The 25,465-nt window shown below is 37.6% G+C and overlaps 3 protein-coding genes across 3 annotated transcripts; 1 reads left to right on the forward strand and 2 right to left on the reverse strand.

Annotated features, from left to right (window-relative positions):
- Nucleotides 1–1,180: 1,180 nt before the first annotated feature.
- On the reverse strand, nucleotides 1,181–7,208 carry LOC311085774 (CD48 antigen-like). The gene is made up of 6 exons (XM_084118405.1): nucleotides 7,074–7,208; nucleotides 6,330–6,632; nucleotides 5,483–5,776; nucleotides 5,252–5,359; nucleotides 4,113–4,174; nucleotides 1,181–1,390 (listed from the first exon to the last, which is right to left on the reverse strand). Exons 1-6 carry the CDS (start codon nucleotides 7,120–7,122, stop codon nucleotides 1,343–1,345), a joined length of 864 nt encoding a protein of 287 aa, XP_083974531.1. The 5' UTR covers nucleotides 7,123–7,208; the 3' UTR covers nucleotides 1,181–1,342.
- Nucleotides 7,209–13,924: 6,716 nt separating this feature from the next.
- On the forward strand, nucleotides 13,925–17,774 carry LOC311085900 (uncharacterized protein; the record flags this gene model as incomplete). The annotated part of the gene is made up of 5 exons (XM_084118519.1): nucleotides 13,925–15,258; nucleotides 15,963–16,059; nucleotides 16,216–16,317; nucleotides 16,435–16,610; nucleotides 16,985–17,774. The coding sequence occupies exons 1-5, from the start codon at nucleotides 14,267–14,269 to the stop codon at nucleotides 17,772–17,774; spliced, it is 2,157 nt and encodes a 718-aa protein (XP_083974645.1). The 5' UTR covers nucleotides 13,925–14,266.
- A 25-nt stretch (nucleotides 17,775–17,799) lies between these two features.
- On the reverse strand, nucleotides 17,800–25,434 carry LOC311085902 (uncharacterized protein). Its single transcript, XM_084118520.1, has 18 exons — nucleotides 25,319–25,434; nucleotides 25,143–25,175; nucleotides 24,812–24,901; nucleotides 24,635–24,706; nucleotides 23,946–24,034; nucleotides 23,759–23,861; nucleotides 23,345–23,444; nucleotides 23,049–23,101; nucleotides 22,694–22,736; nucleotides 22,377–22,418; nucleotides 22,115–22,165; nucleotides 21,889–21,936; nucleotides 21,617–21,658; nucleotides 21,502–21,531; nucleotides 21,341–21,397; nucleotides 19,109–19,163; nucleotides 18,221–18,335; nucleotides 17,800–18,058 (listed from the first exon to the last, which is right to left on the reverse strand). Exons 2-17 carry the CDS (start codon nucleotides 25,170–25,172, stop codon nucleotides 18,314–18,316), a joined length of 927 nt encoding a protein of 308 aa, XP_083974646.1. The 5' UTR covers nucleotides 25,173–25,175; nucleotides 25,319–25,434; the 3' UTR covers nucleotides 17,800–18,058; nucleotides 18,221–18,313.
- Nucleotides 25,435–25,465: the final 31 nt, after the last annotated feature.

Here is a 25,465-nt window from a genome sequence, read left to right on the forward strand (position 1 = left end):
TATTCATAGATTCATACATTTTCTGCTTTAAACATTAGAGAGCGATGATGCGCCAAAATATCCAGCAGAGCATAAGTTTAGTGAAAAGAACTTATGCTGCGTTTCAATTCGCCTACTTATACCACGCCCTAAAAGTAGCCTACAGTATTTACTCTTTTTGTGAAGAAAAAGTAGATATTGAGTGTGTAGCAGAAGAGTAGAGAAGCTTTGGGACAGGCTACTATCACATAATACAATTGCGTCTTTAACGGTTGCTCTCTGTCGCTTAGTTACACGCATCCTGTCACGCAAACTGACCTTTCAATCATATTGTCAAAGATAAAATCCTCCACATTTCATTTCCTACCATATCGGAGAGAAATGCATAAGCAGTTTGATCTGCAGTCGCGGGTGTTTCATGCAGAGAACTCTCCTCATATTAATGCATTATTAAAGATGCTATTAACTTAATGATGCTAAGTTAATGGCTAAACGGATCTTTATAAAAGTCCACATCGTTATTGCAGATGAAAAAAAAAATATATATATATATATAATTATTATTATTTATTTATTTATTAAATTTTTTTATCAGGTAAACTTTGATTAGTCATTCAAACCTTTATCTAAACCTCTCACCGTCGGTCGCGCATATCCGACATGTTTTGTAGGTTTTTTTTTTAAACACTTTTTACTCATGTTTGTAGTTCCTCCTCCAAAGCGCAGTGGGTTGTGGGCAATATTAGCCTTTAGAGTGAGCACGAATCCACACTTCGAAAATACACCGGGAATAGTAGACCATCTGGGGACTTCTTCTGGCATACTCTTTTCAACATACTATGCATTTGGACACACTTATTTTAATCTCACATACTGTTTTGGATGGATAGTATGGACATTGAGATGCAGAGGCTGGATGCTACTGTTTATTAACTACCAAATTAAAGGGATGGTTCGGAGTAATTTCAACCTAGGGTCTTTTGCACCATGACCTCGAACCAAAATTCTCATCCCTTCTTTCACTCAAGAATGTATATGGGCCCATTAAAAAGAGTCAGGAACTTGGAGATTATTCTCCGTTAACAAATCTTCTTCAGCTTTATTTTCTGCACGTTTGCTTATACATTGTCAAGGGGTGGTGTCACACACACACACACACACACACACACACGAATCTTAAAAGGTGGGACTGACAGAAAAGTCAGGCTGAGAGGTTTATTTTACACAGATGAAATAAAAATATATGATAAGAGCAAAAACAAAAGAGAGACAGAATAAACATCCTGGCAGAGAATAAATGTGAACAAAACCAAAAGCTGTGAGTTAGGGAACCAAATGAGTTCCGGTGGATAAAGACCTTTGATCATCGCTTTTTGGGAACATTTTCATACACAGCATCCGTCTTTGATTTCTGCAAGGAAACACAAACTCAATCAGGAACTTAGTGACTTTTTCAACCGTTAAATCATCAAACAGTAGAAGTTGTGCAGGTTTGCAGTCTCTGCTCTGAGAATGACTGTCGTTGGTCTTTCACACTAAAGCAACAGCAGAGACACTTGTTGCAGAACGTCTACAAAGAAACCAACGTCTGCTAAAGCTGCATCTCAGCTCAGATAATGATGAACCGCAGAGACGCTGCAGATCGAGGACACACTTCAGCACAACATAAGTAACAACTTTATTTTTTTCCTTTCCAATGAAATTCTAATGGTATAAAATTAGTGTTTATAACAAAGCAAATTGTTTATAGTTCAAACTGTTTACATGTATGATTTTAAACAAATTATGGTTTAAATTAGTAGGCCACAGACACATCACAGGCTGGCTTTGGCGTAACTAATGCATCAAAAAAATCATAAAACCTACTTCATGACAAATTTAGGCTAAACAAAGACAGAAAGCAGCAAGTCAAAAATAGAAATCAATAAACTAAAAATGCATCATGATGCAACAATGTGAGCGATCTAGTTCAGTCAAATTATACACTATGGTGTCAATTTGATGCCAAATACATTGCGATCACAGTAAGTAATGAATCAACTTATGATGAAAACATTTAGCCTACAAAAAATAAAAACAAAATGATCAGAATTGCAAGCAAAATAATGTTTTCTAGTTCTACAATAATTAGTTTTTTACTCTATCTGACTTTTTTTTTACTGTACTTTTATTTTCTCTCTACTCGCTTTGTTTTTCTCTTCACTTACGATTCCAAACGTTATGCTCAGAGTTTCACATAGAGCACCCCAGTTCCAGCACATAACACTCCCATATGGTTATTGTTGGGGAACCAAATAAGGTAGGCTATTTTACTGTAACCAAAAACTAACCTTCACAGGATGTTGGAGGAAGCTTTTTCCTTTTTCTTTTTTGTAACAACCTAAAAAAAAAGCATCCCAGAACTTTCCCTGCAAGTTATTTTTAGGTTTAATTTTCATAACCATGTAAGCTAATTGTGCAATGACCAATACAGAGATTATTCTAATGCTGAAATGTGTAATCTTTCATAAACATGATCTACATTTTGCAGAATAACATGTCTGAAATTAGTTTAATACAGCTTTTAATAAAATCAAGAAATTAGTCAAAACGCATTATAATGGTTGGATAAATCCAATTTCATATAGCTTAAAATATTAAGCCAAGGCTTTTCAGCATGTGCTTTTCTTCCACAGAAAGGAAGACATGGTTTGTAGTACTGATTATTGCAGTCCATCCATCCGTCTTCCATGCCACTATACTGTCCTATAAGGCAAAAGACCTTAACTCAAGAGTGTGGAACTGAGAACTGAGACATTAGTTGATTTTTTTTATTTTTAGTTACCCAGCCAAATTCATTATAGGTAAATCTGGCAATTGGGACAGCCTCCGCCGTACCGCGGTGATGCAACCGGCCTTTCGAATGAGGCCTTTAAAGGGTGCAGCCTCTGAATTGGGACGCAGCAACGGAACGGGGGAATGTGTACAGCTGGCCGAACTCAGATCATAGCAAGACATGTAATGAGCTGATCCAGTATCTACTATGACAGTGGTTCTTAACTCCAGTTCTCAGGACCCACTGCTCTGCACATTTTATATGTCTCCCTTATTTAACACACCTGATTCAGATCATCAGCTCAATGGTAGAGACTCCATGAACTGAACTGAGTGTGTGCGATAAGAGAGACATTCAATATGTGCAGAGCAGTGTGTCCCGAGGACTGGAGTTGAGAACCACTGTACTATGGAAATCAGTTAGAAGAATCTTTTTTGTTGTTTACAAATAAATCCAACACAATTTGCTCAAAAAATGCCAGGACAAAATATGTAAACTCACCCAGTTGTTCCAACGCAAGTGTTCTAAGCAGATTTACAAGTTGAAAAAATATTTTCGGTGGCAAAGAAAAAAAAAAAAGACCTCATCGCACCTGGAGGCACCACATGCACTTATTGACCTCGCAGCAAACACAATACGTTTTCCACTGATAAAAGATTTAGCATGAGTTGCTTTAAAAAATAAAATAAAAACACTAGAAAAAAAGTTAGGGACTTCACTTTCATTGTATGGAAGAAAAAAAAATCATTAAATGTGAGTGTTGACTGACTATGGCTGTGAGATCACATTCTGCCTACATTTTTTTAACTAACCCTTTAATGTATAAATATCTCTTTATTTTAAGGTGTAATTGTTACAGTGTAATTATATATTTAAATACTGAGTAATATTAATTAACAAATTAAGTCCTAATTAAAGTCCTAATTACTTCCTATTAATAGTTTAGTAAGGTAGTTGTTAAATTTAGGTATTGGGTAGGATTAAGGATAATTCATGTATAAGGCATTAATATGTGCTTTATAAGTACTAATAAACAGCTAATATCCTATTAATATCCATGCTAATAAGCAACTAGTTATTATCAGTGAGAATTGGACCCTAAAATAAAGTGTTACCATTTTTTTGTTTTGTGCTTCTGATTTGAAATGAGAATAGCCCTGCACAATGGAAAAACTGCCCGTTAGCAGTGACACAAAGGTGCAAAAACTACATGCATTCAGATAGCATAAAAACGTTGCTTTGATCTGCTGACACGTCTGTTCACTGATCATCTGCAAACTTCAATCAGACTGACTGCAACAGCCCATAATGATCTTACCTTTTGTCGTGTTGTTGGTTTACACAAAGCTGAATCAGTTCCGTCTTCCTCCCGTGACTGGACTGCATTAATCACAGGCTTGTTAAAACGTCAAAACTTGTTTAATATATATAAATGTGTGTGTGTGTGTGTGTGTGTGTGTGTGTGTGTGTGTGTGTGTGGTAACGGTCAAAAGTTTGGAAACTTTTTTTTTGTTTGTTTTATTTTACTTTTACTTTTTTTGTATTTACATTTGTATGTATTTCTGGAAACGTCAGTTTTAAATATATTAGGTTGATTGAACACAATTAAATAAAGTTGTAACAAAAATGTAAAAAAATCATGTTACTTTTGCTCATTTGAATTAATTAGACTGAAATTAAAATACTTTTTTGAATGTTCCAGAAATCATTCAGATATGCCGATTTGATACTCTTGTTATTATCAATGTTGGAAACAGTTGTGCTGCTTAATATTTCTATGGAACCTGTGATACTTTTTCAGGATTCATTGATGAATAAAAAGTTAAAAAGAACAGTATTTATTCAAAATAGAAAAATCTTTTCTAACAATATAAATCTTTATATCAATTTATCCTTTCTGAATAAAAGTATTAATTAAAAAAAAAAAAAAGAAAAGAAGACTTACTGAAAAATTACTGACCCCAAACTTTTGAACTATTGTTACAAAATATTTCTATTTTGAATAAAATGCTGTTCTTTTTTTAAAAACATTTTATTAACCAATGAATGCTTAAAAGAAAGTATCAGAGGTTATGAAAAAAAAAATATTAAGCAGCACGACTGTTTCCAACATTGATAATAATAAATCATTATGATTTCTGAAGGATCATGTGACACTGAAGACTGGAGTAATGATGCTGAAAAATCAGCTTTGCATAACAGAAATAAATTATATTTTAAAGTATATTCAAATAGAAAATCATTATTTTAAATTGTAATAATATTTCACAATATTATTATTTGTTTCCGTATGTTTATCAAATAAATGCAGGCTGAATGAGCATATGAGACTTCTTCCAAAAACATTACAAATAGTAATGTTTTGACCGGTATATGCTGTATGTGTGTGTGTTCATATATATGTTTCAAAAGCATTAACTGTAGTTAATATTTGTAGGTAATAACTGAATTCCTGACCTGTTTTTCTACATTTCCTGCAGATGCAGAAGATCACGACTATAACAACAATCATCAGAGATCCAGCAGAAGAGATCAGGACGATGTAAAACCAGAGCAGGTCCTGATCTATAATGGACAAAATGAATCTGTCAGTCTGACCGCAAACAAAACTGAGAGATAATGCTGGAGTATTTTTGTGTCAAAATGATCAGTTCAGTAAATAATCACTAATATTCACCAGTATCGTACCTGAATGTATGTGACAGAGTGTGTTGATGTCCAGATGTGTGGTCTGGTTGCTGATGGGATTGTTCAGCACACAGCTGTAGGTGTTTTTATCCTGATATTCCACCTCCAGAGGTAGAGAGAGACTGATGCTGAGATCACACACACTGATGCTGGACAATACACTGATTCCTGCGTACCAGGAGAGAGTCACATGACTCACTTTCAACACTGATGAACACACCAGTGAACAATTCTGGTTTGATGAAGAAAGATTTTGAGAATAATCTCGGGTAATGTTAGGAGTGGGCAGACGAGCTGAAAAAACATGAGAGAATAAATTATAAAAAGGAGTAAATCTACACAACAATCTTATATTCGCAGTGGAGTGTGTCGGTTATCTCTAACTATAAAATGATAAATCTCCTCAGTATAGTTAAAGAAATTAAGGTTCAGTACAAGTTAGTATTTAGCATAAATTATAATGATTACCAGAAACAAATATTACCACTTGCATTGGAAGTGAATGAAGCCGTAATGTAAACATAAAAATACTCAGTCAGCTAAAAACATAAATAATATGAGTGTAAAATAACATGATTTTAGTGTGAAATATCTCTTTTTCTATAGTGTCTAATGATACAATTTGTTTTTACAAACAATAAAATAATAATTGTAACTGTTTTACAGCACAAATAATGCACAAGTTTTAATTGTGACAAAAACAAAACAAGGGATGTGTAATTTTTTTATATAATCAACATTATACCGCAAATGCTGTTGATTGAGCTTAACTGAGTATTTAACTCGATATATTCCTTTATTAAAACAAGAAAATTTGAAGGTCAGAGCAAATGATCTTTTTACTCACCATAGACAGAGACATTGAATGTTTTTGTTGAACGTTTCGCTCCACTTATCAGTAGTTGATAATCTCCAGTATGTTCAGTTGTGGTGTTTGTGATGGTCAGAGATCCAGTTTGATCGTCCAGCTTCAGTCTGTCTCTGAATCTCTCATCAGGGAAAATATGTTTCTCTCTCTTGATTTGAGCTATCAGAGAGTTTTCAGCTCCATATTTCCACAGTAAATCTTCATCTTTATATATTTTAGTAACATTAGAGTTTAGAGTAACAGAATCTCCCTCCATCACTGACACTGAATCACCAAACACACCTGCGGAAGGTTCAGGGATAAATGACGGCTCTTGTTGGTTTACAAAGTCTGAAATCAGTTCTAGTTTGTAATTAAACGAGAACTGACATCCCAAACAGAAGAAAAGGACATTTACAGATGGTTGTGAGAGCTAATAATTTGATCTTTAATATGATATTTGCTTAGAGCAAAATAAATATGTGAAGTTACATGACAATTTAATTACAGCCAAGTGAAACTTTAAATTCTGCTGGACACTTTTAGAAAACTGTCTCACTGAAAGATGGTCCCTGAAAAAGATATGAACTATATGAGTAAAGCCTATCCCACAATAATATCTCCGCTTGATTTGATTTATATGAAGAACAGCAAATGAAACTCCTCTGACTAATTTGAACAATAGTGGCTTTATTACTCTGAAACGGGAATACATTAAATCATCAAAAATACTTTATAACTTACCAGTCAAACGCCACCAGCACAAACAGAACAAAACAAGTGTGCAAACCATTTCCTACAGTTGTTCAGTGAAATCTAATAAGACTATCCGTCTAAAACACTTGATCTGTTCATCTGGTGTGTGAATCCTCCCCCTCCTCCTGTGGGTCAAAAGCACACACTCTTTACACATGACACATAGTTACGTATAAATGGTCTTCTGATTCTTATTCAGACTTTAATTGTTTTTAATAGTGGAAAACATTCTTGAGTTTTATTATTTAACATATATCAATAAAATAATTGTAGTTTTTTTACTGGTAAATAAAGAAGGGTAAATAGCATGAATATTAGATTAACCAACCTAAATTTCATGATTCAATAATTCTTGTGGATGTTTAAATGGTTTTATAATAATTAATAGCCTAAAAACATCTGCCATCTCACACTGCAGTCGTCCTGAGGTGTGACTAACAGCTCATCTATTGAGTCAGACTGAAACTGTTGCGGTCGCTTTCTTCAGAAATGTGCTTTGATCTGTTAGTGGACAAGCATCTTGTATGTGGCCATTTGTTTCTTTGTTAAGTTTGTAGGTGAAGAGTTTCTTCCTGTCCTGCTGTTATGAACCTCACAGTTGATGCCCTCACAAAACTGCTTTACAGTAAAAAAAAAAATTAATTATTTTTGCTATCAAAAATCGAAGTCAGAGGTCAAACTGTATTCTTACCCATCATGAATCACTGATAAACTAGATTGACAGCTGACCATCTCTCAACACTAAATATATGTCATACCAGTGAAATGCTGCTACATTATGAACAGGAATATAACCATTTACTCTTTAATCTCACCCCACAGAAACATTGAAACCTGACGAGGAACTGTTTGGCAGAGGAAGAAAAACTTGAATAATGCAATGATTGATGATGTATTAAACATGATTCCCTGAAAGTTTAGATGAACTGTTTCATGATTTAAAATAAATATATACTTTATTAAGGTGTAATTAATTTATTTAATAATGTTTTCATTTAAATCTGTTATTACTGTTTTAAAAGATCGTTTTCAGAAAAGCAATAACTGCAGTGGATTTCCTATAGGGCGAGGTGGCAAGATGTTCTTCACTCATAGTTTGGAATAAACTAACAATTTCCATTTACATAAAAACACATAAAATAACACTTTAATCCCTAAATTTACCCTCCTAATGCAGTCTCTTGCAAAGCATGCTGGGAACTACAGATCCACTGCCCAGTTAGTTGTCAACAAAAATGATTCATGTAGTTTTCACAATTAAATTAAGTTGTGACAAAATATTAAACAGTTGTGTTACTTTTGCTTATTTTAATTAATTAAATTTAACAAGAGGCAAAAATTCATTTTTTGAGTGTGTCCACACAGTGATATCCGTTTCAAAATGCTTTGTTGTCTAATTAATAAAATTTATATCTTACAGAGTTTAAAAGCAGTGGATCTATGGTAAGAACCATATGTCCCCGCCACCTGTGTCTTCATACAACCCAAGGGACGTTTAAATATCATGTGATATAAACAGGTGTGAACTACACCAACACCGCCATCTAGTGGTTTAACAATCACCACATTTGGCTCCTATAATAACTATAAAAACACCATGATACATTAGGCTATAATTTAGCAGAGCAAGGCCTTAGTTATAGGACATTAAGTAGCTTTCATAAATATGCCTTAGACAAAAAAAAAAAAAAAAAAAAAACATTACAGGTTTGCATCTTGAGACAAAAAAAAATGACCAACTGACTAATTTTAAAAGATTCAGAGTTCAAGTTGCTTTCAGTTAAAACAGCTCAAACATGCATTTTAGTCTGAGACTATAAGCCTCGTCTGTGAAACCAGGGGTTTGTTTAACAAATGATCTAAATAATTTGATGCATTGAAGTATTTTTTATGTTTGATTCTTGGGATAGTTCACCCTATTTATTCTGAGCCTAAAATCATTTACTCACTTGTGACATTCCAGACCTATAAGACTTTTGTGCATCTTCGGATCACAAATGAAGATATTTTAATATTCAATTTTTTTTGTCCACCATTAAAAGTATATTTTAAATCTTTTCAGTTAAATCAGTTATATTTAAAACCTTAAATGAAATTAAATATGCTCATAAAGTGATTGTGCCCTGAAACTTTTAAATTGGTTAAACCGCTCTATTCATAACCCATATATTACTTTTATGATATTTATTTATTTACTTTTTATTTACTTTTTGAAGCTTGAAAATGTTTATTAAATGAACAAAAATGAGAGAATTAAAACATTTTACTTGTGTTTCAAAGATGAACAAAAGTTTGGGTGAGTATTAATGACAGAATTTTCATTTTTGAGTCTGACACCTAATTGAGACCATGTTTCTGCAAATTGTATATTAGCCCATGACTGTAAAACAGCGCCTTCTGCTGAGAGGCGAGGTGAACCCAATATTATCTGTCTGCAGCATAGACAGTATATAAACTGGACACAGCGACCCCATTGGATTCAACGGAGGAAAGTGAAGTCAATTAGAAGCTCTTACTTCCTGATGGTCGAGCGTACTGCGCAGACTCAAACTGAGCTTGACGACGTAGTTGTGACGTGAGCAACCCGTCTGTCTTCTAATAGCTGTGCCAAGAGAAATCTGAATCATTCGCTTCCGAAACTTGCAGAGACGGAGAGTGTGAGTAGGAGGTGTCCATGAGCTAGGAGCAGGAGAAACTTTTGCTAGGTATTCTGATTAATTACTTTGCCATTTTGCCTCCACGTCCCCCTGATTGCCCGCGAGCTTCTCCTCCTGTCCATACGGTAATCTCTCTACTGTGCGACAGAGAGTCGTGTGGTTATGACGCAATCGTTAGCCTCTTTTTACAAAAACTGCGGGGCCATAACGTAAGATACAAGGTAATGGAGCCTTTTATACATTTTCGTGTTTCTTTAGAAATAAATAATGGACAAATGGAGTCTTTAAACGCCTCAGATGTAAAGTTATTCACTGTCAAAGTGACGCCAAAATGAATGGGAGTCAATGGGATGCTAACAGCAGGTGGGGGTCTGATAGCCAATGGCGGCGCCCGGGGAAGCTTCAACATAATATGAAACGCTGCCCCCCTGGTCTGCAGTCCCGGAGGCTGCATTTTCAGGACCCCACTTCTAGGACCGCATTTCTAGGACCCTAGTTTTTTGTGACAGCGCCACCTACCGACTCGGAGAACCGCAGTCTCAGGAACGCATTTCCAGGACCCAGTTTTGGAGGACCGAAAAAAGTGCCACCAATGCAGTATTTCCACCCAGTTTTAACTACATTTAGAGTTTTACAGTTTTTTTAAAGTTTTATTACACACACATACTACTCAAGTAAAATAAACAAGGAATCATGTTATAGTCTTTTCAGTCAGATCGACCACATTTTCAAGTAGGTACAGAGGGAAGAAGAGGATGACTCTGGGGGGTAGATTTAAGATTGTGTTTATTTTACAAAATAATATATAACAACTGAACTTCAACACACACAAAAACAAATTTGTTTATGACGTGAACCACATAGACAGAACTTCATGGAAGGCATCATCACTGACTCCTAAGAGAGAGAAAGAGAAGTGAATTAAATAAGGAACATTTAGTTGAAACATCTACTCTCTAATTTTAAAATTTATATTTAAAAAAATCTTAGTTACCACAGAGTGCACACACGACAAAAATGATATCAATCTTCATAACAATTAATGTTCATAATACTATTATTGCATACGGTTCAAAGATTTAAAAAAAAGATTTTGATGTTGTGGGAACAAAGGTTCTAGACACACTCATGTCAATAAAGCCCATCTGAACTGAGAAAAAAAAAATACTAGAGAGAGATGCAAGAAATCTGAATAGAAATAACATAATATACATATGATTATGTTTCTTGAAAAACATTTTTAAGTCAATTTCATATAAATAAATAGACATAAATTAAGCCTAAGCCTAGTAGGCCTACTTAACCCATTTATTTATTTATCTTTTGTCATACTATTGCCTACCTACCCTGAGCGGTGTCCTTGAAAGCACTTCATTACACAAATGACACAATCTAACACGTGGTATTTTAACAGACAGTTATTATGATGGCCTCTCTGTTATGTCTGACTATTAAAATGTCATATGTCTCAACCAACTTTATAAAACAAAATGAAGAGACGTAGGCTAACATGTATTGTGGTGGGTAACGTTAAACAGACTGACTGAGAGCACGTGACAGTGAAAACATTACGATTATTTTAACTGAATTAAAAGCAGATTAGACTTTTAGTTATTGAAATATGTTCTCAGGGCAGCATTGCATCTTATTGGTTCTCTCAGTCATCCAATCAGCGACAGCAGGAGGCGGGACATGGATTATTTGAATTGTTTTTCTCAGAACGCGGGAGACATCACACTAAGGAGATCGTTGCAGTTAAGGTAATGTTATGTTTTATGTTGAACTAGCCTATATTAGATTATTACATTAAAATGCCAAGATAATTAAGTATTTGGATTTTAAGTAAAGCTTGTTTTTCTATCGAGCTGTTATTTAACTAGCCAGCTAACTAATGTAAGTAAGCTAACTTGCAACATTAGCTAGCTAGCTCTTAGAAAGGATAATAGCTAATGTTAGCTTATATTCTATTATAACTTTTACTGGCTATAATAGCAAGTTACGCTGCTGTCATTGCACACTTTTGCTGTGGTATTGTTGCTGCGCCCAAGGCATTTTGTCATAGCTACATACAACAAACTGCTCTTTTGTGCATTTTTGATGCATATATTCTAATACTGGTCTTAGAGCACCGTGTCATATTTATGTGCAACATTCATTTGCTGCTCTAAGGACATTTTTGCCGCATAAATTCTAATCCTGCCCTCAGGGCACCTTACTGTATATCCATGCAACATTCTTTTGCTGCCCTCAGGGCACCTTACCGTATCTCCATGCAACATTCATTTGCTGCTCTTAGCGCATTTTGTTGCAGATATTCTAATGCTGCTCTGAGCGCACCTTATGACATTAGATCTACAATTGCAATTCGAGCAATTCTAATACTGCCCTCAGGGCACCTTACCGTATCTCCATGCAACATTCATTTGCTGCTCTTAGCGCATTTTGTTGCAGATATTCTAATGCTGCTCTGAGCGCACCTTATGACATTAGATCTACAATTGCAATTCGAGCAATTCTAATACTGCTCTCAGGGCACCTTACCGTATCTCCATGCAACATTCTAATACTGCTCTCAGGGCACCTTACCGTATCTCCATGCAACATTCTAATACTGCTCTCAGGGCACCTTACCGTATCTCCATGCAACATTCTTTTGCTGCCCTCAGGGCACCTTACCGTATCTCCATGCAACATTCTAATACTGCTCTCAGGGCACCTTACCGTATCTCCATGCAACATTCTAATACTGCCCTCAGGGCACCTTACCATATCTCCATGCAACATTCTAATACTGCTCTCAGGGCACCTTACCGTATCTCCATGCAACATTCTAATACTGCTCTCAGGGCACCTTACCGTATCTCCATGCAACATTCTAATACTGCTCTCAGGGCACCTTACCGTATCTCCATGCAACATTCTAATACTGCTCTCAGGGCACCTTACCGTATCTCCATGCAACATTCTAATACTGCCCTCAGGGCACCTTACCGTATCTCCATGCAACATTCATTTGCTGCTCTTAGCGCATTTTGTTGCAGATATTCTAATGCTGCTCTGAGCGCACCTTATGACATTAGATCTACAATTGCAATTCGAGCAATTCTAATACTGCTCTCAGGGCACCTTACCGTATCTCCATGCAACATTCTAATACTGCTCTCAGGGCACCTTACCGTATCTCCATGCAACATTTTAATACTGCTCTCAGGGCACTTTACCGTATCTCCATGCAACATTCTTTTGCTGCCCTCAGGGCACCTTACCGTATCTCCATGCAACATTCTAATACTGCTCTCAGGGCACCTTGCCGTATCTCCATGCAACATTCTAATACTGCCCTCAGGGCACCTTACCGTATCTCCATGCAACATTCATTTGCTGCTCTTAGCGCATTATGTTGCAGATATTCTAATGCTGCTCTGAGCGCACCTTATGACATTAGATCTACAATTGCAATTCGAGCAATTCTAATACTGCTCTCAGGGCACCTTACCGTATCTCCATGCAACATTCTAATACTGCTCTCAGGGCACCTTACCGTATCTCCATGCAACATTCTAATACTGCTCTCAGGGCACCTTACCATATCTCCATGCAACATTCTAATACTGCTCTCAGGGCATCTTACCATATCTCCATGCAACATTCTAATCCTGCCCTCAGGGCACCTTACTGTATCTCCATGCAACATTCTTTTGCTGCCCTCAGGGTACCTTACCGTATCTCCATGCAACATTCTAATCCTGCCCTCAGGGCACCTTACCGTATCTCCATGCAACATTCTTTTGCTGCCCTCAGGGCACCTTACCGTATCTCCATGCAACATTCTAATCCTGCCCTCAGGGCACCTTACCGTATCTCCATGCAACATTCTAATACTGCTCTCAGGGGACCTTACCGTATCTCCATGCAACATTCTGATACTGCCCTCGGGGCACCTTACCGTATCTCCATGCAACATTCTAATACTGCCCTCGGGGCACCTTACCGTATCTCCATGCAACATTCTAATACTGCCCTCAGGGCACCTTACCGGATCTCCATGCAACATTCTAATACTGCCCTCAGGGCACCTTACCGTATCTCCATGCAACATTCTAATACTGCCCTCAGAGCACCTTACATGTATCTCCATGCAACATTCTAATCCTGCCCTCAGGGCACCTTACCGTATCTCCATGCAACATTCTTTTGCTGCCCTAAGGGCACCTTACTGTATCTCCATGCAACATTCATTTGCTGCTCTTAGCGCATTTTTGCTGCAAGCATTCTAGTACTACTCTCAGGGCACCTTATAATATCTACATACAACATTAATTGGCTGCTCTATGGGCATTAGTGGCACACTTTCTTATACTACTGCATCCCTACTCATACACATGCTAATACTGCTCTTAGAGCACCTTATAGTATCTAAATAGAACAACACAAATCTTAGGGCACTTCATATGCTACTTTCTGTGTAGTACTGAAATTTGCAAACATACAACTAGTTTTCTTCTAATCCGGTAACATTCAGGTATGCTGTGTCTATTTCTGAAATGTTTTGTAAAATTATTGTTTTCTTTCTTGTATTGTTTATATCAACTGCAGATTATGGAGCAGCTATGGATCGAGGGCATCCGAAGGAAACTGAGAATAGAAAAAGATTCCCGTGTTTCCACGGATATCAAAATTGTTCATGGGGACAAGAAAACAGAGTTTATGGAGAACTATGTAGAAGAACTACAGAAGAAAACAAAGACCTTTTTCTTGGCGGCAAAACAGAACAGCAAAAATTATTATTTCCATGCCTGTGAAAGAGGCAACAAACCAACAGGAAAAAGCATGGGCAAGGCATGTGAAACAAGGGCCAATTCCTGTGAAGCCTATGTGTCGTTTAAATTTATAGAGGAGACAGGTTTCACAGCAGTAGTAGTTCGGCAGCAATTAACACACACGGGACATGATTTGTCAAACCCTGAAGAGAGGAAGAAAAATGCAATTAATCCAGAATTGTTAGGATTTGTCGAGATATGGCTCACACAAGGTCTATCCATATCACAGATTGTCATAAAAAGTTGTGATTGGGCATGTAGTCGGGGTTACACCGATAAGCATGACAGGCGTTTCTTCCTAACTCCAGAAGATGTAAGGTTGGTAAAACGCCACCTCCGTATCTTCACTTTGCCGGACATCGATGATGCTGTGAGTGTGGAAAAGCTGGTGACGGGTGAACTGAAAGAAAATATTTGCTTTTTTCAACCTTTGACAAAAGACCAGCCACTAGTTATTGTTGTCCAGACACCACAACAGAAGACTCTACTCCAAGAGAACCCCCACCCCATGGTTTTTATGGACGCCTCCTACAAAGGTTTGACATCATATGGGTATGCCCTGTATGCCCTTGTACTTGTCAATCAAACTGGAAGAGGAGTACCATTTGCATACTTAATAATGAGCCAGGAATCATCAGCAATACTTGAGCTTTGCTTGAACATGCTTTGTTCAAGCAATCCAAACTTTTACCCAAGGTGAGAACAGTTCTTTTCAAAAGCCCAATACCCATACAAGGACAAAGGAGTTGTAATACTGAGAGATAATTGAATACCTTTTGTAACTTAAAGGAGAACTCGGTAACTCTAGCGAACTCTAGTCACTTCTTCGCTGATTTTCCCTTTTGTTGTCGCATGTTTTCCCCACGAGCTCCCCCTACAGCTGTGGGGGGGCGTATATTTCACAACACGGTCGTAAAAAACTCACTTGCGGCGGCCTCCTCCCCCTCTCTACCGCTGCTCATGTGCGTTTGTTTTGATCGGAGCAAGCCAACTGTATGGTGTGGAGCTATGTCTACCGAGGTGGGTAATCTGGTAATACATCATACATGCGTGGGTGTTTATGTCGAATTGCCGTAAAGCAATTTGTGTTTCGCGCTCGTTCTCGTTCTAGTTCTCGCTTCTCACGAGACTTCCAATTTCTATCTTGCCGGGACGGTAGTGCCCAAGTTGCAAGGTTGGTTTTCCGCCTGGGAACGCTGGGGGGAGTGGGGAAAGTCACCAATATCACCAGAACAGGTTGTTTAACCATACAAATGATTTCTAGACAGTTTTATTAAGTTAAAAAAGTTACCAAGTTCTCCTTTAAACAATGGTCAATTTACTACATTTGCCTAGATGAAATTGTGATACTCCAGTATTCTGCAATATTATTATCTGGAGTCTGGTCTTATTTTTCCTAGGTCAGTTATGATCGACAGAGACTTGAAAGAGCTCAATGCCATAAGAGAAGTTTTCCCCAAAACCAAAGTTCTCCTCTGTTGGTTTCATGTTCTCCAGGTACTGATTGCATTTAAGAAATGCACGAGTAGATACTTTGAACATTCTGTTTGGTTGTAAATAAATTGATTTACAATTTTGATATCATATGCCTGCTGTAGCTTCTGAAAAAAACAATGTAGCCTCATTTACAGTGCTATATATTGTGTATTAAAGGCTGTACATCGCTGGGTTACATCAAGAGATGGTGGGAACCTGTCAACCGACAAAAGACACGTCGTCATTCATGCCATGACCTCAATGAAAGCTTGCATAACGGTAACTACGATAGATATATAAAATTGTATGTGTCTCAATATCTGCTATTACCCTTGTTTCGTCTGTGTTGGGTACTCTAAACTGGCAACCATAATATATGGTATGGTATGATTTCAGGAGGAAGATTTTGTGACAGTGTCCACTAGTGTGTGCAATGACCTTGATGCCCAGCTTGGCAGCAATCGAGTGACAACATACCTGAAGGTGCACTGGCTTCCACATGCAGCACTATGGGCCAATTTTGGACGACTGTTTGAGCACAACAGCAGTGACACCAACAACAAGGCAGAGAGGTAGTCAAAGATTAATAATCATGTTTTTTCAAACATTACAATGCATGATATAAAACAACAAAGTAACTCATGATCGGGAACATTTGGTTCCCTAGACGGCACATTTATCTTCTAATCTGCCACTGAACACAATTTTTCTGGTCACATTTGGAATTTTTTTTTTTATTATTTACAAATGAAGTTATCATTTCCAATAATTCCAATAATTCCAACAATACTGTCCTCTGTTACATGTCCTGCATGAATGGAATTAAATGAGAATTGAATTAATTCAAAATGATCAATTTCTGTGATTAAAAAGGTCAATACTATATTTAATTTTATACACAATAATGCCTGTTATCCTCAGACTAAATGCTCTTTTGTTAATGTAGCTACCTGGACGACTTGGCAGATGCAGGAAGACTGAGGGTCTCCTCGTCAGCATCAACATCTACAGCAGCCAAGAACACAGTGGGACAGCAGATCCTGATAAATGAGCAAGGAAAGTGCTCTGTGCAAACAGGGGCAGGCCCCAACTCAGATTCAACTTTGAACACTGTGGATCTAGTCAAGATGCAGTGTGACTGTGGATTGTATGATAAGGGAAATGTATGCACACATATTGTATCATCATACACTGAAGCACAGAAATGTATTGATATTGCACAGCTACGTGCTGACATGGCTAGAGATATTGTTGCCAAAAAACAGTACCACGTTGATGGTGATTTCATCACTGTTCACCCCACTGATGTAAGTGCCACATTTGTATTTACTGGTGACCCTGCCTTTTGTACCTGTGCTGTCAACAGTTACGGTCAAAAGTGTGTGTGCTTACATGTTGCTGACTGCCTGCAAACCACCAACAATTCACATTCTACATGTCCCACTACATGTCCCACTGCTGGAAGCGAAAATCTGTTTGTGCCAACAAATGTCAATGCACAAGTTCAACTTCAGTCTATGTTGACAGATTTACTGGAGTGGAGCAAATCAGAAAATTACATGTATAGTAGTGACCTGTACACTACAGTGAAGAGGGCACACACAGTGGCCTTCAATCGTTTTGGCATTGTGTCAAGAAAACGAAAAATACATGCACTTCATGCTTATCGCCAGCGGATAGAGCAAGCCAAACGAGAGCTTTACAAAAAGCGCAAAACAAGAAGATACAAGCGCTAAATAATAATAATAAACAGAGTTAACCAAAAAATATTGTTTAATTGCATTTTTTTGCAGTGATTTAACAGTGAACAGTACAGTACATTGAACAGTTTGCAGCACATAGTGTAATTGTGTCAGAAATAGTGTCAATTTAATTTTCTAGAGCCCTTGCTTTTGCAACAAGGCACTCTCTGATGATCTGAAACACAACCTGGCATACTTGGGGTCCAAGTGTGTGTGTGACCTTTGAATACATGTCCATGTTGTCGCCCAACACTTGTTCGATTATGTCGAGTTCAGCACTGTAAACAAACAAAAGAAATCTCTGAGACAAGTTACATTATATACAGACAGTAGTACAATTACGAATTGAGTGAAAGCACTGGCATAACAACATTATGCCAATTCAGAAGGAGAAAGACTTAAAAAGTGGAAGGAAAAAGATATCTGTATGCATATTTTACCTCAAGTCATGATCCTCTCTTCTGCAGCCTCGCTCAGCCAGCTGCTGGCCTATGATTTTGAAGGGTATTTCCTTGGTCAAATATCCTAGGTCTTTAGCAAGACCTTGGCACTCCTCTGTGACACAAAAGGAGCCAATGAGTAAATTAGACCTTAACATGTTACTAATGTAGTTTATATTTTAGTTACTAAACCGTTTGCATTTTGTTAAACTGTATGGCCATTGGCATTTGTTTGTCTATGCCTCATTCATTCACCTAGGCTACTTATGCCTCCAACATGGCTGACATTCTAAAACTTGCAGTTCTACAACCTTTGGTAGGAACACCTTATTCAATAATAAGGGAATCTGTTGGAATGTACACCTTTAAGAAATCGCCTAGTTCTGACTGCATATATGTTACCTTCAACTAGTTTGGTGCACATTGTAGTGTTTGAGCCATACGGACTCAGCTGCACCCCTGCCTCTTTCAACTCCCTCACAAGCTCCTTTTTTTTTTCCTTTGCCTTCCTCAAATAAGTCACCATGAGGTGACCAGAGAACTTTTCTGGTGCAGAGCATCTCCTCTGCAGCTCCTCTACTGAAACAAAGTGCCTGTGCAATCATAACACATTATTTTTTTGTGAACATCAAAAACCAACATATCTGTAGACAAAGATCACCAATAAAACCATGAGGCTTAAGTGAACAACATCATATTGTTTGACAAATAAGCCATTACTCATTACTCTACATAGTTTGTAGTTTTACCTGTTTTTTGCATTAGTTGCATTAGGCACGTAACACACATGTTCTACTGATGTTATCTGCACTCTTGCCTCTATCAAGTCAATTCGTCATATAAAAAGGCACACCCACCCAATCCAACTCTAGTCGTAGCATTACCAACCTTTTAGCTTTCTTTGAAGACGCCACCTTCAACAGGCTGTCCACATAGAATCCATCTTCAATAAAGAATACATGAATATTACAATAATTAACATGTTGTTAAATGTCATTTCAGTTCAGTATCATTTTAATGTTAATAATGAAATATTTATTGGCACCTCTGTTGAAATTAGAGAGAAGAATGGTGCGCACATCTAAAAAAACTAGGGATGCACTGATTGATCGGCTGGTGACCGGAATTGGCGATTTTCACGTGATCGGCCATGACCGGCGACCGGCCGGTCAGTCTGACATATGCCGATTTTATGCCGGTCAAATGCACTCGGGCACTGCATGATTAACATCGCTCAACATCAGCATCACACATGCACATGGAACGCACATGTAGGAAACCTCGTGAATTACAGCCGTTTCACACCGCAAATGTCAGTGGCGCACAGAATAAGTATGTCTAGTGTGTTTTAACAAGAACTCCAGTATGTCAGAAAAGAAAACAAAGACTCAAAAATATTTGTATAAGATTTACCAATTTAAACTTGTTTTCATTATTCAGTTTTGGTTGCAAGTATGGTTATGTAAGGCCCGCTATATTGGTCCAATTGCTGGTTCGCCAATACACGGGGAAGGAATCACATGTTCTATCCCCACTCATGCAAAGTATTGGTTGGTGAATGTTGACTATTCTGTTTAACTCTTCAATGAAAATAATGTCAAAGTCAGTTAGAATAATCAAATGTAACAATTTATTATGTCAGGTAAATGTATCATGCCAATTTCATAATCAATTCAAAGATAATCGATACAAAACATCAAATGCTCTGGAATAGAGAGAAGATGCATACCCAACTTTAAGAAATATGTGAGGCTGAGAGATTTCTTTCTCTCAGCCTCACGGGCCGATCTGAAGTACAGAAAAGGCCCCGAACTCTCTGCTGCATCTCATTAAATAGTCAGACCTCTTTCACATAGAAACATGTGCTAACAAAAGAAATTTGCATGCAGTGGTCGCACCTTCATGGGGGTGGGTGACCATTTGCTTGAGAGACCACCTTCCTTTGTAAGTCAGTTATCCATAAACTCTTAAAACCTTATTACCTTTTATTTTACCTATCTGGATATGAGATATCTGTACCACTCACTTTGAGACATTTCAAATGACACCAAAAACATAACAGTCAATGATAAACATTCACATTAAACCATATTCTTGTGTGAGTTCTTAGTAGTTTGCGGAAGTGAGGTCGTATGGGGGAGGTCAAATGGTAATTAGCCCTTTGTCTCAGACCAGGCCTCAACCAGTACTTTCAGTCTTACAGTTATGATTATAAAAAATAAATAAAGTAAACTAGCCAGAAATTATAGAAATATCTTATTTGTGTGTGCTGTAAAGTGATTAGAAAAAATGAAATCGGAATCGGCTAAAATCGGTCTCGGCAGGTCAAACTCAGAAATCGGAATCGGCCTAGAAAATTGTAATCGGTGCATCTCTAAAAAAATCAATTGTATCAAAGTAGAAGAGGTGGTCTGCCCCTTGTTTATGCTCCAAAAGGAAATTTATTTCCTTGAAAACAACGCAATGTTTCAATCCCATCGGATCTTCATTAGGCATTGAAAACATGGGGCGAGACGGCCTATATCACATGACTGCACACTCACGTTCAAGTAGTCTTTGTACTGAATGTGAATGTGTGCATGAGAAGAGGCCTGCGCAGCTGCTTTGTGTGTACGCAAGCTTTGTACATAAGTCCCATGCTCTTTTTAAATACAGATACTAGAGATGATTAGTACTACAGGAATGAGACGTGGAATCGTGCATATACGTCAGCTGAATTGGAAATTGAGCTGTTGTTTCAACTGTCGATCGCGGAGGCTACCTGTACCTCTAAGAACCAATTGGGCAAACTGTACAGCCAATCAGACCAATGATGCCAAAGACACTGGGCTTAACATGAGCATAGAACCAGTCTTGGTATGACCTGTAGAGCAAAATCCAAATAGCTCGCAGGGTAACATTATAATAATAAAGCTTCATTGCAGACACAGGTCCATATAACACCACATAAAGTATAAATAGTATAGTGTATTCTGCTCCTTCTATAATCACTCGGACTACAAAATATCTTATTTGAGCCCAACTTTGTATATGTGTGCCAGCAAGTTAACAATCAGTCCATTCTATCCACCTTACATGTATAGATAGAATATAAAAGTACAGTATCATAATATTACATACCCTTTTTCTCCGATGCCTCCTCCTCCTCCTCCTCCTCTTCCTCTGCATCTGATGTATCTGCATCATTTGAACAGACAGGAAATCAAATTGACACAAATTTCAAATTTTATAAATAAAAATGATGATCCTCTATAACTCAACAGAACTAATTAATTGTTTACCTGCAACAACCTCCACCTTCGTTTTTGCTACTATTGACACATAAAAAAAAAAAGTTACTCTGAGGAAACAAAGGGTGTTTAACTCTGAATAAAATCTCAGAAATGCATGTTTTACCTTCAACTGCCTCTGCAGTCTCCGTCTCAGCTGTTTCTGCCTCTGTTAATACATGAAAAGAATCTACATTGGAAATATGTGACATTCTCAAATTGTGATTTTCAATAAGTTTTTCAGTCACCTTTAACAGGGGTGCCTACAAATTTGTTGGGCGCTGTATGGAACATTAAATTGCTTGTGTAATGTAACGTGCATAAATAGAATATAAAATACAGTATGTAAATTACAGTACATAATATAAAGTACAGTATCATAATATTATATACAGGTACCCATTTTCGCTGATGCCTCCTTCTCCTCTTCCTCTGCATCTGATATATCTGCATCATTTGCACGTAACAGACATGAAGTCAAATTGACACATTCAAAGTTGTTGGGCGCTGTATGAAACATTACATTGCTTGTGTAATGTAACGTGCATAAATAGAATATAAAATCCAGTATGTAAAGTACAGTATATAATATAAAGTACGGTATCATAATATTATATACAGGTACCCATTTTCTCTGATGCCTCCTCCTTCTCCTCTTCCTCTGCATCTGATGTATCTGCATAATTTGAAGGAAGTCAAATTTACACATTCAAATTTTATAAATAAAAATGATGATCCTCTATAACTCAACAGAACTAATTAATTGTTTACCTGCAACAACCTCCACCTTAGTTTTTGCTTCTATTGACACATAAAAAAACAAAAAAACAAAACAAAGTGTGTGTGTGTAGTGTAACTGAATAAAATCTCAGAAATGCATGTTTTACCTTCAACTGCCTCTGCAATCTCCGTCTCAGCTGTTTCTGCCTCTGTTAATACATGAAAAGAATCTATATTGGAAATATGTGACATATTTTCAAATTGTGATTTTCAATAAGTTTTTCAGTCACCTTTAACAGGGGTGCCTACAAATTTGTTGGGTGCTGTATGAAACATTACATTGCTTGTGTAATGTAACGTGCATAAATAGAATATAAAATCCAGTATGTCTAGCCACTACAATCCAACTAACATCAGTAACAACACTGGGGCCAACTAAGAGTAGCCTCCGTAAACAAACCCGTTTGTGTGTGTGTTGTCCTACCTGGTTTTGGACTCTTTTCTGTAGAGCAGAATGTGCATGTCTCCTGCAAAAGATTTTGCATGATAAATAGTTATGCCAAGTACACATCAAACAATTCTTTTGTCACAGACCAGTCATGGGAGTCATTCAAATTAAGTCCCAGTCCCTGATGAGGTGGAGTTTGGGTTATCAACACATCATGACACTTCACATGTGACCCCTCGTCATCACAGATTTAACTGCCGATTCACTCCTCACCCAAAGATTATGTTAATGACTCCCTAGACCAATCTGTGACAAAAGAATCGTCTGATGTGTACTTGGCTTTAATCTGACAGCGGAATGTTGCTTTAGATAAAATATCATTAGCACTTGCCTTTTTCTTCCCTGACATCTTCTTGTAGCAGACTGTACAAATGCCTGAACTATCTGAAAAAACAAATGCTTTGTATAATACAATGATACTTTGGATAACACAAACACATTAAAAGCAACCATAACCTTCACATATTTCAAGAGCCATAACCAGTCCAAAGTTTGACATCCTCCAAATTTACTAGTTAAAGCTACCACTCCAAATCATCAGTGACTTGAACTTAATGCAGGGAGCGACAGGTAGCCAGCAGAGCTCAATAAGGAGCACCCATACATACACAAATGTATACTACTTACCAAGGGACTTAAATAACAAAGTCCCAAGTCTCTCCCGCTCTTGGGAGATGGGGAGGCATTGGAGGTGACCTTGGTGTCCCTGGAGGATCATTTCTGCAAACTAAAAGAGCAACAGAAAGTCTATTTTAATGAAATAACATCACTTATAATAACTGAACCTTATAGAGCAGGCAACAAATTGTTGTAAAAAAATGTCAATTTGGGAAAGGGACTATTACAAGAGAAAATGATGGTGCTCATTTAATAATTATACTATCATGACTCCTGTATCATATGCTGAAGTCCATGTCCAAGATCCATTAATATTTGATCTGCAACTTTCATTCAAAATTGCTCTAGTTAAAGTGAAAACTAAAAATGTCTATATTTTCAAAAGACAACAGAAACATTATGCAGAAAATGACCAAACTGTACCATTATTGAGAACACTCCACATGACACAGAGTCATTTTGCAAGTCATGGTCCCTGTTTATGAACTTCCAGGGCCTTTGGCAGCCTCTGCTAGCAGCAAATAAGCTGAAAGATTAGAGAATATAATTATGAAGGTCTCTACTGAGTTTTCATTACCTCATTTTATAGAGCAATACAAAAACCGTGTACCTCCAATTTTCGATGATTTGGGAGCAACGTTGTGGATGCTCCCCCAATGAGTCAATGTATGTAATAGTTCCCTCTTTCAAGTTGCAATGCTATACGGAAGATGGGAAAACGTATGGGAAAGGTTTGAAGGGCAGTTTCAACCAATCTTGAAATGACTGTGTTGAAAATCATTGAAACTTTTAAAATGTCAAGCACTAACAGCTCAAACAACACTAATGAGAATGGCACGACAGCAACAATAATGATAACTAATGTGTGATGCTATTTTGCGCATAAGGCCCATTTCACACCGGGAACGTGGCATGAACGTCACGTATCTGTTGCGTGTCAGTTGCGTGTCAGCTGCGTTGGGTTTTTATGTCTTTGCTTACCAGAAGCGTGTCTGATGCTCCGCTGCGGCGGCCTCTCTGCCAATTAAAACGTTTTTTTTTTTGCTCACGTTATTTTTTTCTTCACTGTTTTGAATGGAAACACTTCCAACACGCTTGCGTGAAAAATAGGCGTGAGTCCTATTCCTAGCATGCACGCGTTTGAGATGTGCATGCTGTCACGCAGGCGGTGTGCAAGGTCTAACCTGCTAAGATGGGAGCCGAAATAAAAACGGACACGCCACGCAGCTGACACGCTCACACCACGCTCCCGGTGTGAAACGGGCCTAATAGTCTCTACATAACCTAACAGCAACCTACAAAGAGGGTCCAGTGGCACTCTCCCACCAAGTAGGGCCCGAAGACGGCACTGGCTCCTTTAAGAATGTTTTTCTGACAGGAAATGAAGAAAACATTCATGAACAAACAAATAAACTTGACAGCCAATGTATTCTGTAGCACTGAACAATAACCTGAAAACATGCACATAACTCTTACTTTTAGAAAATAAGTGCTCCTGGCCCTGGAGCTGCCTTCCAAAATCAGGCGCATAGCCTGGCTATTTATGGGCTCTGTCCCAGGCTGGCTCTAAGCGAGGGAGAGAAATGGTTTAAGTCATTAAATGATGTTATATCTATATTTGATGTATGTATATGTGTGTGTGTGTGTGTGTGTGTGTGAGTGTGAGAGAGAGAGAGAGAGAGAGAGAGAGAGAGAGAGAGAGAGAGAGAGAGAGAGAGAGAGAGAGAGAGAGAGAGAGAGAGAGAGAGAGAGAGAGAGAGAGAGAGAGAGAGAGAGAGAGAGAGAGTATTATAAAGGTATGGGTTACCCTGCTGATTATGTAAAATAGGGCATCCATTACCTGAGGAAGTAATACATAAACAAATATATAAAATACAATAAATCACAATAGAGTCAAGGTAAAGTGAAAAGCTGACACAGCCTAGTGCTTTGCATAGCCTAGAAGGGGAAGAGAATTATTTTTGAAAAGAAATAGAAAATTACCTCATCTGGAAGTTCAGATGGGCCTACCAGGGCCTCCAAACTGCCCAGAAAGATTTTAAAAGGCCCAACTGTCCCAAGGACATCTTCATGATGAAGTCCTTGGGACTTCAGTGTTTCTAAGTCTGAATGGATAAAGAAATTAAGTCC

The sequence above is a fragment of the Abramis brama genome (genome assembly GCF_963993115.1).
Source record: "Abramis brama genome assembly, chromosome: 6".
In the NCBI taxonomy this organism is placed as follows: domain Eukaryota; kingdom Metazoa; phylum Chordata; class Actinopteri; order Cypriniformes; family Leuciscidae; genus Abramis; species Abramis brama.